Below are 14,852 nucleotides of genomic sequence, written 5' to 3' on the forward strand. Positions count from 1 at the left end.
TGTTCTCTTCTTGCACTAGATAATACATATCCCAGTAAGTAGTAGCAGCCCGCAAAACGCACACGAAGCTCTTTCCATAACTAAGAAGGATGGCTATCATGACAGCAAATGATATTGGGGTTTCTGGTATTATATTTACTATCCACTATCTTCTTCAATAAAGAGCCCTCACCGACTATATATCTCTTCACCCAAGATCCTATTAAGCATAGGTTCATATCTTGGAGATTTAAAACTCCCATTCCTCCATATTCTTTTCTCATACAGATGGAAGGCCAATTGGCTAAGTGAATTTTACCGGTCCCTTCACTATCACTCCACATGCAGTCTGCCATGTGAGAGTTGATCGGATTCAAGAGCCCACTTAGGAAATTTTAAAAAAGGACAGAAAATAAAGTGGAGTGCTAGCTAGACATGATCTAATCAAAGTAATTTTCCCCGAATAAGAGAGAAGCTTTCCTCTCCAACCAGCTATTCTAGCTAGTATTTTATCAATCAAGGCTTGTAGATCCTCACTACTAAGTTTGTCAAAATGTAAAGGTTTCCCTAATTATTTAATAAGGAAATTTGCAATTATGCATTGGAAGATATCCACAACAAGATTAAGATCAGCAGCTTCTAAGTTAAAGGGGACCAGAGCACTCTTATTATAGTTAATTCTCATTCCAGAAATTTGCTTAAAACAAGTTAGAATCCATTTCAGACTTAGAGCAACTCTAGTATTATTTTCTAAAAACAATAGAGTGTCGTCAGCATAATGCAGACACATGACCTCTCCTCTAATTAACTCAGGGCACAAATCCCTAACCAGCCCTGCTTGAGAGCCTTTGCTTAGCATCTTAGAGAAAACATCCACCACTAGATTAAAGAGGATAGGTGATATAGGATCACCCTGCCTTAGTCCCTTTCCAGTAAGGAAAAAAAAATACTTTCTATCCCATTAATTTTAACCCCTACAAAACCATTTTGTGCAACACTCCTAATACATTCAATCCATTTTTTACGAAAACCCCTAAGAGCCACCAGCTAAAAAAGAACTATAGATTCACCTTACCATAGACTTTCTCATGGTCAATCTTAAAAACTAAACCTTGTGTGCCAAAAGAGTGCACATCATGCACAACTTCATAGGTAGTAACTACACTTTCAAGAATGTATCTACCCCTCACAAAAGCAAGTTGCATATGAAATGAGTCTACCTATAATCAAAGTTAATCTATTAGTTAAAACTTTAGTGAAGATCTTAAAGCAACAATTTAACAAACTAATAGGCCTGAATCTATTCATGGTTATGGCCTCATTTTCCTTAGGAATCAAAATTATCATGGAAAAGTTCAGTCTGAATAGGTTCAAATCCCCATCAAAACCAAATATCAAATATCCTAATAAGATCAACCTTAACAAGATCCCAACTTTTTGTGATACAACATAAAGGGCAAATTATCAGGGCCAGGAGCCCCATCTGAATAGGAGCTAAAGATAACATCCTTTATTTTCTCTTTAGTAAACCTAGCCTCTAACCTAGCATTTTCTTCTACAGTAATCTTTTCTTCCCCACTGAAAAAATCCCTTCTGAGATTAATTTCAGGTATGGGCTTTCACCTAAACACCTTTTTATAGTCGCCTACAAGAATGCTTCTCATCCCAATATCATCTGTAACATGACCATCTTCCCCTTCTAATACATGAATTATATGCTTCCTCCTACTTTGATTGGCAACAACCTGAAAATATGTTGTATTTCTATCTCCTTCCAGGATATCTCTCTCCCTAGCCCTCTGTATAGCTTTAGTTTCTTCTATTTGCCACACTTCCCCTAGTTCCTTAAGCAGGGGCGGAGCTTTGTTGGGGCCAAACCGGGCCATGGCCCGCCCAGGTTTTTCTCATTTTTTATACCTATATGCTAGCCCACTCAGCCTGTTACAATCCATGAATCGATCGAAGCAGAACGAGCACACACAAGACGAGCAGCAGCGACAGCCAGCCAGGACTAACGCCGCCTTCGCGCGCATCTCACGCAGACACAAATCTTGTGCCGCACATCGTGCAGATCAGACAAGCTCCTCGCTGCTAAACGCATGTTTTTTTGTTTCCTGTTGCCTACTCCATGGCTTTGCGTGCCACAACGCGAGATCGCAGTGGCGCCATCTTTCCTTCCCTCCGGCCTCCGGCCTCCACACTGGCCAGTCCTAGTCCTGGCCGTCGCGATCCTGTCGTGGTGCCGCCCAGATGCCTCGGCTGACCGCTGCAATCCACTGAGACTACCGGTCTACTGTCGGTGTTGAGTAACGCTGGATGTTCACCTCCTGGCCACTGTGTCGCCGGGTAATTTCTAATTATCTTTGGAGTACTAGATTCTTGTTATTGATTGACTGAACTGAGCATAATTCATGCATTTTATTATAAATTCATATGCAGAAATAGAAGATAAAGATATATTTTTCTTGGTAAATTAGCGGATTGTTTGTATCTAGCACATAATGTTTTTTTTGTTAAGTGCATTTTAATGTAAGAAGATCATTCAAACAATGTGTAATAAGGTACTGATATTAGCATCTTGCCAGTAACCTGTTTGTTAACCCGTAAAAGAATCAATGAAAGCAAAAATATCAAGTAGGCACTAATGCCTAAAAATTTTGTGCACTTCTTTAGCTTGGCCCGCCCAACATTTTCTTTGAAGCTCCGCCACTGTCCTTAAGGATGTTTTTTGTGCCACGTCGGATATGTTTTGTGTGTGTGTGTAAATAGCTTTTCCAGGCCAACTATCCCGCTTTTGTTAAAACTTCCATTTAATTTCCAGTCGTCTAATTTTTATTTGGCTTCAGGCTGATTTCTGTCCCGTCGGATCGTGCACGAATCTTGGCGACGGTGGCGTTCTCATTCTCCTTTTATTGTCCGCGTGTTTGCTAGGAAGGCTGATTGCGGATTTCAGTCCCCAACGAGCAGCAACAGCAGCGACAGCGACAGCCGATTCGCCGGCCGAATTCGTGCGACCTCCGGCGGAATCTGACGCGGCGGCGCGTAGGTCTGCGCGATTTGGGATTGAACCTGGTCAGGAATCGGCGGTCGGAGCGAATGACGGTACCGGAGGCGGTAGCACTAGACATACCGGCGGAGGAGGGTTCGCCGGTGGCCAGGGTGCCGCGGCGGATCAGGAGGAGGCTCCTCCAGGCGCGCGAGTCAAGCGCCGACGCGCCGGCAACCGCCGAAGAGATCGAGGCCAAACTCCGCGACGCCCAACTCCGGAGGCAGGTTGGTACCCCCCACCATTTTTTTCGCTGCGTGCTTCATTATTTCGCATTCATAGTTGAGTATGACTTCGAAATGGAGATTTAGCCAGCACGTTTATGCGGTATAAAAAAATCGATTTCTCAGTGCCCGGTGAACCCCTGAACCCTTTTCTTCCGGTCGAGGGGTTCTTCTTACGTTGAGCATCAGGCTTCGTTGCATTTTCTGACCTTTCATGCCTAATCCCTATAGATTTTGCACGAGCGATGTGATCTTTTGGTGTTAAGGGATCTGCGGACTGATTTCCTGTAGGAGTTCCAATTCCAATGAATAGTTACGCTCCAGCCAATAAGAGTAATTGGACCAAACAAAACTTATACTGTATGAATTAATACCCGAATTAATAAAGTCAAACAGCAGTATGGAAGTCTTACTTGCTGACTACATCAGCCTAAGGTTTAACCGTTTAAGTACAACCCGAAAGAAAGAAAAAAGTACAACCCGAAAGAAACAGACCCCAACAACGATAGATCAGAAAGAACAGTTTAGTGCTCCTTGGCTTGTGCTCTTATTCCTTGGCTTGGCGGTCGCTTTCCAAAGCTGAACAGATATAGGATGTTTCGGGATCCCATATTCAATGGTTAATTTGTTTCTAATATTCCATAGAGCCCAACATTCCTCTGAAAAGTAAAACCAAAGAATACCTCTAGGCGGAAACCCTTAAAGGACAGCAAAGAAACCCGTAAAGTTAGCCAGATCCCAGTGACACCCAAGCAACTGGCAGATGCCACTCCACATGAAATGTGCAAGGTGACAGGAGAAGATATGCAGCACATTTTCCTCCTCACCACACAACGGACAACGCACAGGACGGCCCGTGATACTTCGGTATTTGGTCAGTAGAAGGGAGACGATCTCTGGCAAGTTGCCAAGTGAAAATCTTGATCTTTAAAGGCGATCGACGCTCCACATATCCTTGAAGTGAGCCACTTCTTGGCAAATCCTAGAGTAGAGTGACTTGGACGAGAAAATCCCTGAAGGTTCCAGTGCCCAGGACATGGATTTGTCGATGGAACCCAATTGAACCTCCTCCATCACTGAGTGAAGCGCCTCCCACGGTAGGAGCTCATCGTGGCTGAAGGAGCGGTGGAAATGGATATGCTAGCCATCACCTCTAAATGCCTAAACAACCGTGAACGAGGGGTTGGAACAAATGTTAAACAGCAGGGGAAACCTGTATTTCAAGGGGCTCGCACCATGCCACCAATCCATCTAGAAAAAAGTGTCAGTTGGATGTCGTTAACTGCATACTTAGCACCGAGCTTGAAGCTATATTTAATGCGGTCGATGCTTTTCCGAAATCGAGACCCCCCTGCCCCAATGCAGAAGTAGATATCCGAGGCCTCGGGATATTTAGCTAAAATGAATATCTTTCTAGAGGCTCCTGTCATCTTGGTACAACTTCCAGATCCACTTGGTCATGAGCTAGTTAAGCAGGCCGAGGCCACCACATACTTTAGCGCGGCGCCCTGCCAGCCAATTGACTAAGGTCTCTTCGGTCCAGCTATTTCCCAAAAGAAGTGGGAGCGGTGCGTGTCCATGGTAGCGTGAATTCTGTCTGGCAGCATGTAAAGTCCCATGAAGTACCTTGGTAGGCTGCATAAGCACATATTACTGTGTTAGTGAGGATTAGCATCCTCCCAGAGGAAAGACATTTTCCTTGCCATGGTTCCAACATGGTTAGCAACTTTCTCAACGTGGTGGCACTGGAGATTTTCCTATCACTGTTAGGAATTCACATGTATGTTATAGGGAAGCTGCCTAACTTGAAGAGATCTCCCAACTCCCCATGGCAATAACTTCACTCTTGTGTATATTAAAATTTAACGCTGACATGTTCTCGAAGCACATAAGCAGGAATTTCATGTTTGCAATGGCAGCGGGCTTGTTCTGGATGAGAGGATCATGGTATCATCCATGCGTTGGAGATGCAAGACACCCCCCCCCCCCCCCCCCCCCCTCCACCGGATCAAGTGCGGCATCACTCCGCAGACATGACCTGCCATATTGGCCGAGGATAGGATTTCTGCAAAGGCATCCCCACCAAGTCAAACAAGAGGGGTGAGATGGGATCCCCTTATCTCACCCCTCTGAGATTGCAGGAGAAGGGGTGCACTTCTCAATCAATGCACATTGCAGTTTGGCCACCCGAGACCAACTGCATGATCCGATGAATATATCCAGCGTCAAAACCTTCCCTGGGCATAACTTTGCGTAGAAACTTCCAGTTTATCCTATCATATGCTTCCATGAAGTCCAGTTTTAGCAAGACTACCCATAGATTCTTGATTCGAAGTTTGTGAACAATCTCTTGTAGCGCCAGATCCCCGTCCAGGATAAGTCCACCTTTGATAAATGATGTTTAACTAGAGCTAATAATTGTATGCGCCACCCCGGAGAACCTGGTGGCATAAGCTTTAGCAATGATCTTGAAAATTACACTAATTAGCGCGATAGGGTGGAAATGCCTAATGCACCCCGCCCCTTCAGTTTTAGGAATAAGCATTCACACCCCGAAGTCAACCTTGACATACTACCGTGCCAAGGGCAATTCCATTGAGAATTTGAAGAACAAAACCCTTGACTGCCCCCAAGAACTTCTCGAAAAATGATACCAGAAACCCACCCGGTCTCGAAGCCATGTCAGCCTTCATGCTTTGCATCACCATATCAAGCTCTTAGTGTGGCAAAATGGCTGCCAAGTTGGCACCGTGTGTTAGTTTATTTGATCAGATCTTAGAACTGCAAGGTAGTTGAGGTTTATCTTAACTTTGTGGCAGTGGTAGCCCTGGTTGGTTATTTTTTAGAGAAAATGTGAAAGCTTTGTGTCTCGGTGCATTGATTAGAAGAGGGCTTGTTTAAGCCCTGGTTGGTTCTGACGGTGAGAATGTTGAGTCTCCATTACAAATTTATATGACCAGAAAGTTCATTCTCTTGTTTTGTTAACTAACTTTTGAGAACTGTGTGAAGGGTGAAATGACCAAAATGGGGCAAGTTTTGCGAAGTTTCATGGACTGGTAAAACATATATGTTTGCTGCTGCCTACTTATATAAACTGTTGTCCTCTCCAGCAATTCCATGAAAAATTATCATGCAAAGCAAGGCATGCGGTCAGGAGCACTTCACAGCCATCTCAGGAGGAGGATCCCAAGCAACGCCTTGAAGCAAAGCTTGTGGCTGCTAAGCAGAAGAGGTAATCAAAAGAGGCAAACCGGTAGGGTATTATTATTTGATTCTTTTTTACCAAAGATTGAAGAATATTCTATAATTGTAGGTTGAGCCTCCTGGAGAAAGAGCAGAATCGTTTAGCTAAACTGGATGAGCTGCGTCAGGCTGGTAAGAAGGATGCAGAAATGAGGTTCAACAGGGAAAGGGAGGAGCTTGGCATGAGAGTTGAGCATCGGGTACAGCAAGCGGAGGAGAACCGTATTCAACTCTTGCATGCTCGTTTGCAGAGGCGAGCTGCGCTGGAGGAGAGGACAAAAAAGTTCTTTGGGCAAAGAGTGACATCAGAGAATAAGTACAGGGAGACAACAGTGGTGTTGGCTGCGGCCTTTGACGTGCTGGGAATAAATCAGGAATCTGCTAATTCTCTGCCATTTGAAAAACTAGCCCTCTGTATTGAATCTACAAAAGTTCTTCAGACCGCCAGGGCATTGCTTGATTGCTTGGAGAGTCGTTTTATTCTTTCTGAGACATCAAGTTCATGCACACCAGAAAATATCGATCATCTGCTCAAGCACCTGGGATCACCAAATACGAGAATCCTACCAAGTAGTGCAGCAAGAGCTAGAGTAACACCAAAAAGGACAACTAAAAATTCTGACTCTGGCAAGTTACCTAGATATTCACCAAGGGTAGTGCTTTGTGCTTACATGATTCTAGGTCATCCAGGGGCTGTTTTTAATGTACAAGGCGAGCGAGAGAAACTACTTGTGGAGTCAGCAACAAACTTTGTGAAGGAATTTGAACTGCTGATGAAGACAATACTTGATGGGTTAGATGGTGCATGCATATTGCAGCAGTCTACATTAGGTGCAGTCTCTCCTGGATCTTCTAATAACCAGGAGTGTTCTTCAATTGCTGCTGATCGAACAAAATTCAGATCTCAGCTGGCTTCTTTTGATAAAGCTTGGTGTGCTTATCTTTACCACTTTGTGGTGTGGAAAGCAAAAGATGCCAAGTCGCTAGAGGAAGATCTCGTGACAGCTGCATGCAAGCTTGAGCTCTCAATGATGCAAACATGCAAATTAACTACTGAAGGCATGTCAGATAGCCTTAATTATACTAATATTAATTCGACAGCCATCCAGAAACAGGTATGATTCATAATTTTATATCGGTGCTTCTTTTTTATGTTCTGCCATATCCCTTGTGTAGTTTTGGGTGCATATGATTTGGCTTTGAACAAATCTTACTTTGGGTGCATATGATTTGTCTTAATGTATCATCTGAGGAATAAAGCCTTGGGCGTTCTAACAAACGTGCTAGAATGTTAACACTTACTCCCCCCGTCCCATAATATAAGAGCGTTTTCGACACTAGTATAGTGTCGAAAACGCTCTTATATTATGGGACGGAGGGAGTAGTTTATTTACTCCGATGCTCTTTTCTTGACATCTTCATAAGTGTAACATCTGCTGAAACGAAATTCTGTTTGCCGTCCAGGTTATGGTAGACCAGAAACTTCTAAGGGAGAAGGTTTGGCACCTAGGTGGTGAAGCTAGTATTGAGAGGATGGAACTTGCTTTATCAGAAACAAGGTCAAAGTTCATTGGAGCCAAGGAAAATAGGAGCCCCTTGGCAACATCAGATGCAAATGTCGCATCTCTTTCTGGACACTCTCTTCTTTCTGACACCAAAGATAATTTGGGCACGGATGGTGAAAGGCTAGGTAGAGTTGTTCAATCTTTGTCCAAGGCTTCTTCTTCAACGTCTCAAAGTAACACTAGAGACAACGGTGGTCAAATGAGCAGCACAGGGTCAGGAGAGCTGCCAATAGAGAATGAGCTTGTCGGATATTTGTTGAAAGCTTCCCCTTCACCATCTGAAAGTAACTCAGGAGACAAGGTCATCAGCAGCCAAATGAGCAGAACGGTGCCAGAACAGCTGCCTACAGAGAATGAACAAATGGTCAATGAGATTTTGCATGGTTCTTTTTCTGATAGCTCTGATGACGTTGGTAAAGTTGAGGGGGATTTCAAGGTTAGGTCATCTCGTATATTAGAATATTACTGTCGAGCTTCACACCTGGGGTAATCTAAGAACCAAAAATGTGTATCATGGTAGAGAATCTGTGTGAGCTTTGAGTGTCTAGGGGAATTCAAATGCCATGATCTAGGGTGTAGTTTTTTCCAGTGTAAGATGCACCTCCGGTTAAGTAGTATGTTATTTTCTTAGTTGCCCACTTTTTTATTCTCAGGCACAAGTTAGGGAAACAATGGAGAAAACTTTCTGGGATGTGGTTGTGGATTCAATGAAAGGAGACACACCAGATTACAGTTATCTGGTCAACCTAGTAAAGGAAGTCAGGGATGCATTGCACCAGATGGCCAGTAAAGGGTGGAAAGAAGAAATAACAAACAATATTAACCTTGAAATATTGTCCCAGGTAAGAAGAGTCTGAATGAGTGTTATCACGAATCTATTAAATACATCTGATACCAACGAATCATTTCTTGTGGAAAGGTACTTGAGTCGAGCACCCAGGGCACACAATATTTGGGGCAGATTCTGCAGTACTCTCTGGGCATGCTGCGTAAATTATCTTCTCCCGCAAAGGAAGAAGAAATGAAGATCAGTCATGACAAATTATTGAACGAATTGATCGGACACTCTGATTCTCATGATAGAGATCCAAATGCATTTGTAATAGCTGTCATCAAGGGCTTGCGGTTCACTATGGAAGAGTTAAAGGTTTGTATAATCCTTAATACTACCTCTAGGTTTTGAGTAATTTACACTAGCTACACAGTGAATCTATAGCATCACTCAGAAACTAAATATTTTTTATTAAACAGGCTCTTCAGTCTGAAGTCAGTAGAGCACGAATCCAACTACTGAAACCAATTATAAAGGGCTACGGTGGGGTCGAGTACCTGCAGAAAGCTTTTGCCGATCGCTATGTATCCCGTTCCAATGCATTAGTGTTTCTCACTTCAACTATTCAGTGGATTTCTACCTCAAAGGATATGGTAGAAGAAGAATGGAATGAATATGTCAGCTCCTTACAGATCCTGCCTGCATCAGACAATGTTAGTTTCATGTTCTTAAATTTTACTCCTAGTAAACACTATGCACAGCTACTGTTTTAAGCAGTAATAATAGACAAGTAGTTGTGGTTTTTACCCGCTGTTATTGATTAAGCTACAGACCCCCTATGGGCTGTTTTAAGCAACACTAGCCTAAGTATTTATGGTTCTCATCTGCTGCTGTTGATTGAATCTACGCCTGTCTGTCATAACAGGTTCAGCCATTGGTTACGACCCTCCGAGCTGGTCGTGGAACTCCAGATCAGCAACAATCTACAGTGCCTGTAGCAGGTATTTGCTCATTAATTTTATGCTGGCCATTTACCTGAGTTTGTTAATCACGTTACATAACATGAAACAGGAAGTACAGAGATCCTACCAGAGTGCTCGGGAGAAACGCTCGACAGGCTAGTAAGGATTGGGCTGTTACAGCTTATCAGCAGGATGGAGGGCATGGAAAGAAAATCAGTACCTGAGACATTTAAGCTCAATTGGTTGAGGTTGCGTGGTGTCCAGAGTCAGTTCCAACAAGTGATTGTTATCGCAACAAGGTGAAATTTTATGTTGTGTTCATTACTACGTAATAATATCAGAGCACTAGAACACATTAACGACTGAACCTACTTATGTTCTTCTTACAGCATGCTTGTCCAGCGTCAAGTATTGATGAGTGAGGACTCAAAGGCCACTCCCTCAGAACTGGAAAATTCTACCTTGGAACTGTTCAACACGCTCGCAGAGCTACTAGACAGTTTTTCTGATGTTGGCATGGATCAGATCATCGAGGTGATGGTCCGTTCGTCGACCTCGGCCGGCCCTTGTTCGGATGAAATGGTTGAGAACAGGAAGCAGATATTGAGCAGGGTCTTCCTCAAAAGCCTCCAGACTGATGACACTGTCTTCAGGAAGGTGTCTCGATCTGTTCACTGCGCGTTCCGTGCAGTCACCCTGGGTGGCAACGGGATGAAGGGCAGGAAACTCGCGGAGGCGGCCCTGGGGCGCATCAGGGCGACAAAGCTCACCGACCGCGTAGTGAAGGCAGCTGAGGTGCTGATCAAAGTAGCAACAATATCAGAGCAGGTTCATGGCCCGTGGTACAGTCATCTCCTGTAAATGACTTGCTTTGTTTTGTGAATCCGAGGTGGTGTGTAAACAGGGTGGGTGATCATAGCCGCTGGGTCACACATCGCGATGCATCCCCGGTGGAAAATTCTGCAATAGTTTTTCTCTACGATCACTGGAACAGTCCTTCTGTTTTGTCCGTGACCACTCGCTGGCTTTTCTGCACAGTTATCTACTCCTACTATTCTTAAGAAGTTGTGCTTCGTGTGTACTGGTTTCAGCACAATTTTTACAATCCGGGTGTATATAAATGTAGTGCTATATAAGTTGAGTGGAACCACATACGTGAGTAAAATCGAAGCTATGTGTTCAGTCAAGGTGCAAACAAGCAATTCATATTGCGGTAGTATCTCGGCATATATTTTGTTTGAAGCGCTGCTGGTCATGATGTTTTTTTCATTTATCTTCTCTCTGTATTGGTGTTCTCATTAAAATAAATTATGTGCTAATATTTTTTTATAGTTGCATGGTCTCCTTTCCATTGAGATGAATACACTACTTTTGATCATCTAATAAAATACCAAGATCTCATACAAAATTGGATTTTCTAACTCCTTTTCTTCTTACTGTGCCTTCCTCTCTTTTGAGCTCTTTGTCACACAATAACATCCTGCAACGCGTGGGGTATTATCTAATTATAACTAAGACTGTCCATAGTGGGAGTAACTTCAGAGGTAACATAGAGTCTAACTCAACAAAGACAGAATGAGTCTATAACCTACTACCTCCGTCCTAGTTTGTTGGTCCACATCGTAATCTGTGCCAAACTTTGATCATAAATTTAATTAACAAAATGTTCATGCATGTAACAAAAAATTATATCATTGAAAACTATATTCAAATACAAATCCAACGATATAATTTTTGTTAACATGCATTAATATTTTATCAGTTAAAATCTTTAGTTAAAATTTAGCACAAATTATAAAGGGGACTAATAAACCAAGATGGAGGTAGTAATAAATTAAGTACTCCCTCCATTTTTATTTACTCCGCATATTAGTTTTGGTCAAAGTCAAACTTTACAAACTTTGAAAAAGTTTATAGACAAAAATATTAACATATACAATAACAAATCAATACCATTAGATTCGTTGCTGAATGTACTTCCACATCATATAGATTTATTATGCTAAATATTTATATTCTTTTCTATGAATTTGGTCAAACTTTACAAAGTTTGACTTCAGTCAACTCTAATATGTGGAGTAAATAAAAATGGAGGGAGTATGACACCACACATATATTACTCCCACACATATGCATGTTACTAGTCTAAGTTACTCCCCACTATGGGTAGTCTAAAGAAGAGACGTTTCAATGAGGTTAGTGTTGGGGAACGTTGTATGGAAAACAAAAAAATTTCTACGCACACGCAAGATCTATCCATGGAGATGCATAGCAACGAGAGGGCAGAGTGTGTCTACATACCCTCGTAGACTGTAAGCGGAAGCGTTTAGTAACGTGGTTGATGTAGTCGAACTTCTTCACGATCCAACTGATCTAGTACCGAACGTACGACACCTCCGCGTTCAGCACACGTTCAGCTCGGTGACGTCCTCGCCTTCTTGATCCAGCAAGACGGCCGAAGTAGTAGATGAGTTCCGATAGCACAACGGCATGGTGACGGTGGTGGTGATGCTATCTCCGCAGGGCTTCGCCTAAGCACTCCGAAATTATGATTGAGGGACGAAACTGTGGAGAGGGGCGCCGCACACGGCTAAGAGATTGTCGTGGTCTTGTGTGGCGCGCCCCTCCCTCATATATATAGGTGGAGGGAGAGGAAGGCAGCCAGGAGGCGTCCCAAGGGAGGCCGAATCCCCCTTGGGCTCTGGCCCTGGCCGCCCCCTTACCATATTTGCCCGAGGGGGAAAGAAAGGGGGAGGAGAGGAAGGCAGGGGGAGGCCGAATCCCCCTCCTTCCTTTTCTCCCCAGGGTCGGCTGCCATAGGAGGGGCGCGCCAGCCCCTTGTGGGCTGGTGTGCTCCTCTTACTTGGCCCATATGGCTCATATACCTCCCGGGGGTTCCCGAAACCCCTTCTGGTGATCCGATGATTACCCGGTACCTCCCGAAACTCTTCTGGTGTCCAAACATCATTGTCCTATATATCAATATTTACCTCCGGACCATTTCGGAGCTCCTCATCATGTTCGTGATCTCATCCAGGACTCCGAACAACATTTAGTCACCAAATCACATAACTCATATAACACTATATCGTCAACAAATGTTAAGCGTGCGGACCCTACGGGTTCGAGAACTATGTAGACATGACCGAGACACCTCTCCGGTCAATAACCAATAGCGGAATCTGGATGCTCATATTGGTTCCCACATATTCTACGAAGATCTTTATCGGTCAAACCTTATGACAACATACGTAATTCCCTTTGTCTGTCGGTATGTTACTTGCCTGAGAGATTCGATCATCGGTATCCCTATACCTAGTTCAATCTCGTTACCGGCAAGTCTCTTTACTCGTTCCGTAATACATCATCTTGCAACTAACTCCTTAGTCACTTTGCTTGCAAGCTTCTTGTGATGTGTATTACCGAGAGTGCCCAGAGATACCTCTCCGATACACGGAGTGACAAATCCCAATCTCGATTCACGCCAACTCAATAGACACCTTCGAAGATACTTGTAGAGCATCTTTATGATCACCCAGTTACTTGTGACGTTTGATAGCACACAAGGTATTCCTCCGATATCCGGGAGTTGCATGATCTCATGGTCGAAGGAACATGTATTTGACATTAAGAAAGCAGTAGCAATAAACTGAACGATCATATGCTAAGCTAACGGATGGGTCTCGTCCATCACATCATTCTTGTAATGATGTGATCCTGTTATGTCTGTGGTTAGAAAACCTTAACCATCTTTGATCAACGAGCTAGTCTAGTAGAGGCTCACTAGGGACACGGTATTTGTTTATGTATCCACACATGTATTTAAGTTTCCGGTCAATACAATTCTAGCATGAATAATAAACCTTTATCATGATTAAGGAAATATAATAATAACCATTTTATTATTGCCTCTAGGGCATATTTCCATCAGTCTCCCACTTGCACTAGAGTCAATAATCTAGTTCACATCGCCATGTGATTAACACCCATAGTGCACATCGCCATGTGACTAACACCCAAAGAGTTTACTAGAGTCAATAATCTAGTTCACATCGCCATGTGATTAACACCCAAAGATTTTACTAGAGTGTGATCATGTTTTGCGTGTGAGAGAGGTTTTAGTCAATGGGTCTGCAACATTCAGATCCGTGTGTACTTTGCAAATGTCTATGTCTACAATGCTCCGCATAGAGCTACTCTAGCTAACTGTGCCCACGTTCAATACATATCCAGATTGAGACTCAGAGTCATCTGGATCAACATTAAAGCTTGCATCGACGTAACCCTTTACGACGAACCCTTTATCACCTCCATAATCGAGAAACATTTCCTTAGTCCTCTTTAGGTACCTAAGGATAATTTTGACCGATGTCCAGTGATCCACTCTTGGATCACTATTGTACCCCTGCCAAACTCATGGCAAGGCAGACAACTGGTCTGGTACACAACATGGCATACTTTATAGAACCTATGGCTGGGGCATAGGGAATGACTTTCATTCTCTCTCTATCTTCTGCCGTGGTTGGGCTTTGAGTCTTACTCAACTTCACACCTTGCAACATAGGCAAGAACCCTTTCTTTGACTGATCCATTTTGAACTTCTTCAAAACTTTTGCCAAGGTATGTGCTTTGTGAAAGTCCTATTAAGCGTCTCGATCTATCCCTATAGATCTTGATGCCCAATATGTAAGTAGCTTCACCGAGGTTTTTCATTGAAAAATTCTTATTCAAGTATCCTTTTATGCTATCCAGAAATTCTATATCATTTCCAATCAACAATATGTCATTCACATATAATATCATGAATGCTACAGAGCTCCCACTCACTTTCTTGTAAATACAGGCTTCACCGTAAGTCTGTATAAAACCATATGCTTTGATCACCTCATCAAAGAGTATATTCCAACTCCGAGATGCTTGCACCAGTCCATAGATGGATCGCTATAGCTTGCACACTTTGCTAGCACCTTTAGGATCGATAAAACCTTCTGGTTGCATCATATACAACTCTTCTTTAAGAAATCCGTTAAGGAATGCAGTTTTGACGTCCATTTGCCAGAT

At 43.1% G+C, this 14,852-nt stretch overlaps 1 protein-coding gene across 1 annotated transcript; it reads left to right on the forward strand.

Annotated features, from left to right (window-relative positions):
* The first annotated feature begins 2,861 nt into the window (after nucleotides 1-2,861).
* LOC109765333 (uncharacterized) lies at nucleotides 2,862-10,776 on the forward strand. Its single transcript, XM_020324130.4, has 10 exons — nucleotides 2,862-3,252; nucleotides 6,360-6,481; nucleotides 6,563-7,607; nucleotides 7,957-8,493; nucleotides 8,711-8,899; nucleotides 8,977-9,204; nucleotides 9,309-9,542; nucleotides 9,755-9,830; nucleotides 9,901-10,090; nucleotides 10,181-10,776. The coding sequence occupies exons 1-10, from the start codon at nucleotides 3,076-3,078 to the stop codon at nucleotides 10,650-10,652; spliced, it is 3,270 nt and encodes a 1,089-aa protein (XP_020179719.1). The 5' UTR covers nucleotides 2,862-3,075; the 3' UTR covers nucleotides 10,653-10,776.
* The last annotated feature ends 4,076 nt before the right edge of the window (nucleotides 10,777-14,852 follow it).

The sequence above is a fragment of the Aegilops tauschii genome, chromosome 6, assembly GCF_002575655.3.
Source record: "Aegilops tauschii subsp. strangulata cultivar AL8/78 chromosome 6, Aet v6.0, whole genome shotgun sequence".
In the NCBI taxonomy this organism is placed as follows: domain Eukaryota; kingdom Viridiplantae; phylum Streptophyta; class Magnoliopsida; order Poales; family Poaceae; genus Aegilops; species Aegilops tauschii.

Bases quoted from the DNA above. Each gene is read 5' to 3' on its own strand.
- LOC109765333 (XM_020324130.4), top strand. From the start codon at position 3,076: ATGACGGTACCGGAGGCGGTAGCACTAGACATACCGGCGGAGGAGGGT. The intron at 3,253-6,359 runs GTTGGTACCCCC...TGTCCTCTCCAG, and splicing joins ACGCCCAACTCCGGAGGCAG to CAATTCCATGAAAAATTATC. The intron at 8,494-8,710 runs GTTAGGTCATCT...TTTTATTCTCAG, and splicing joins AAGTTGAGGGGGATTTCAAG to GCACAAGTTAGGGAAACAAT.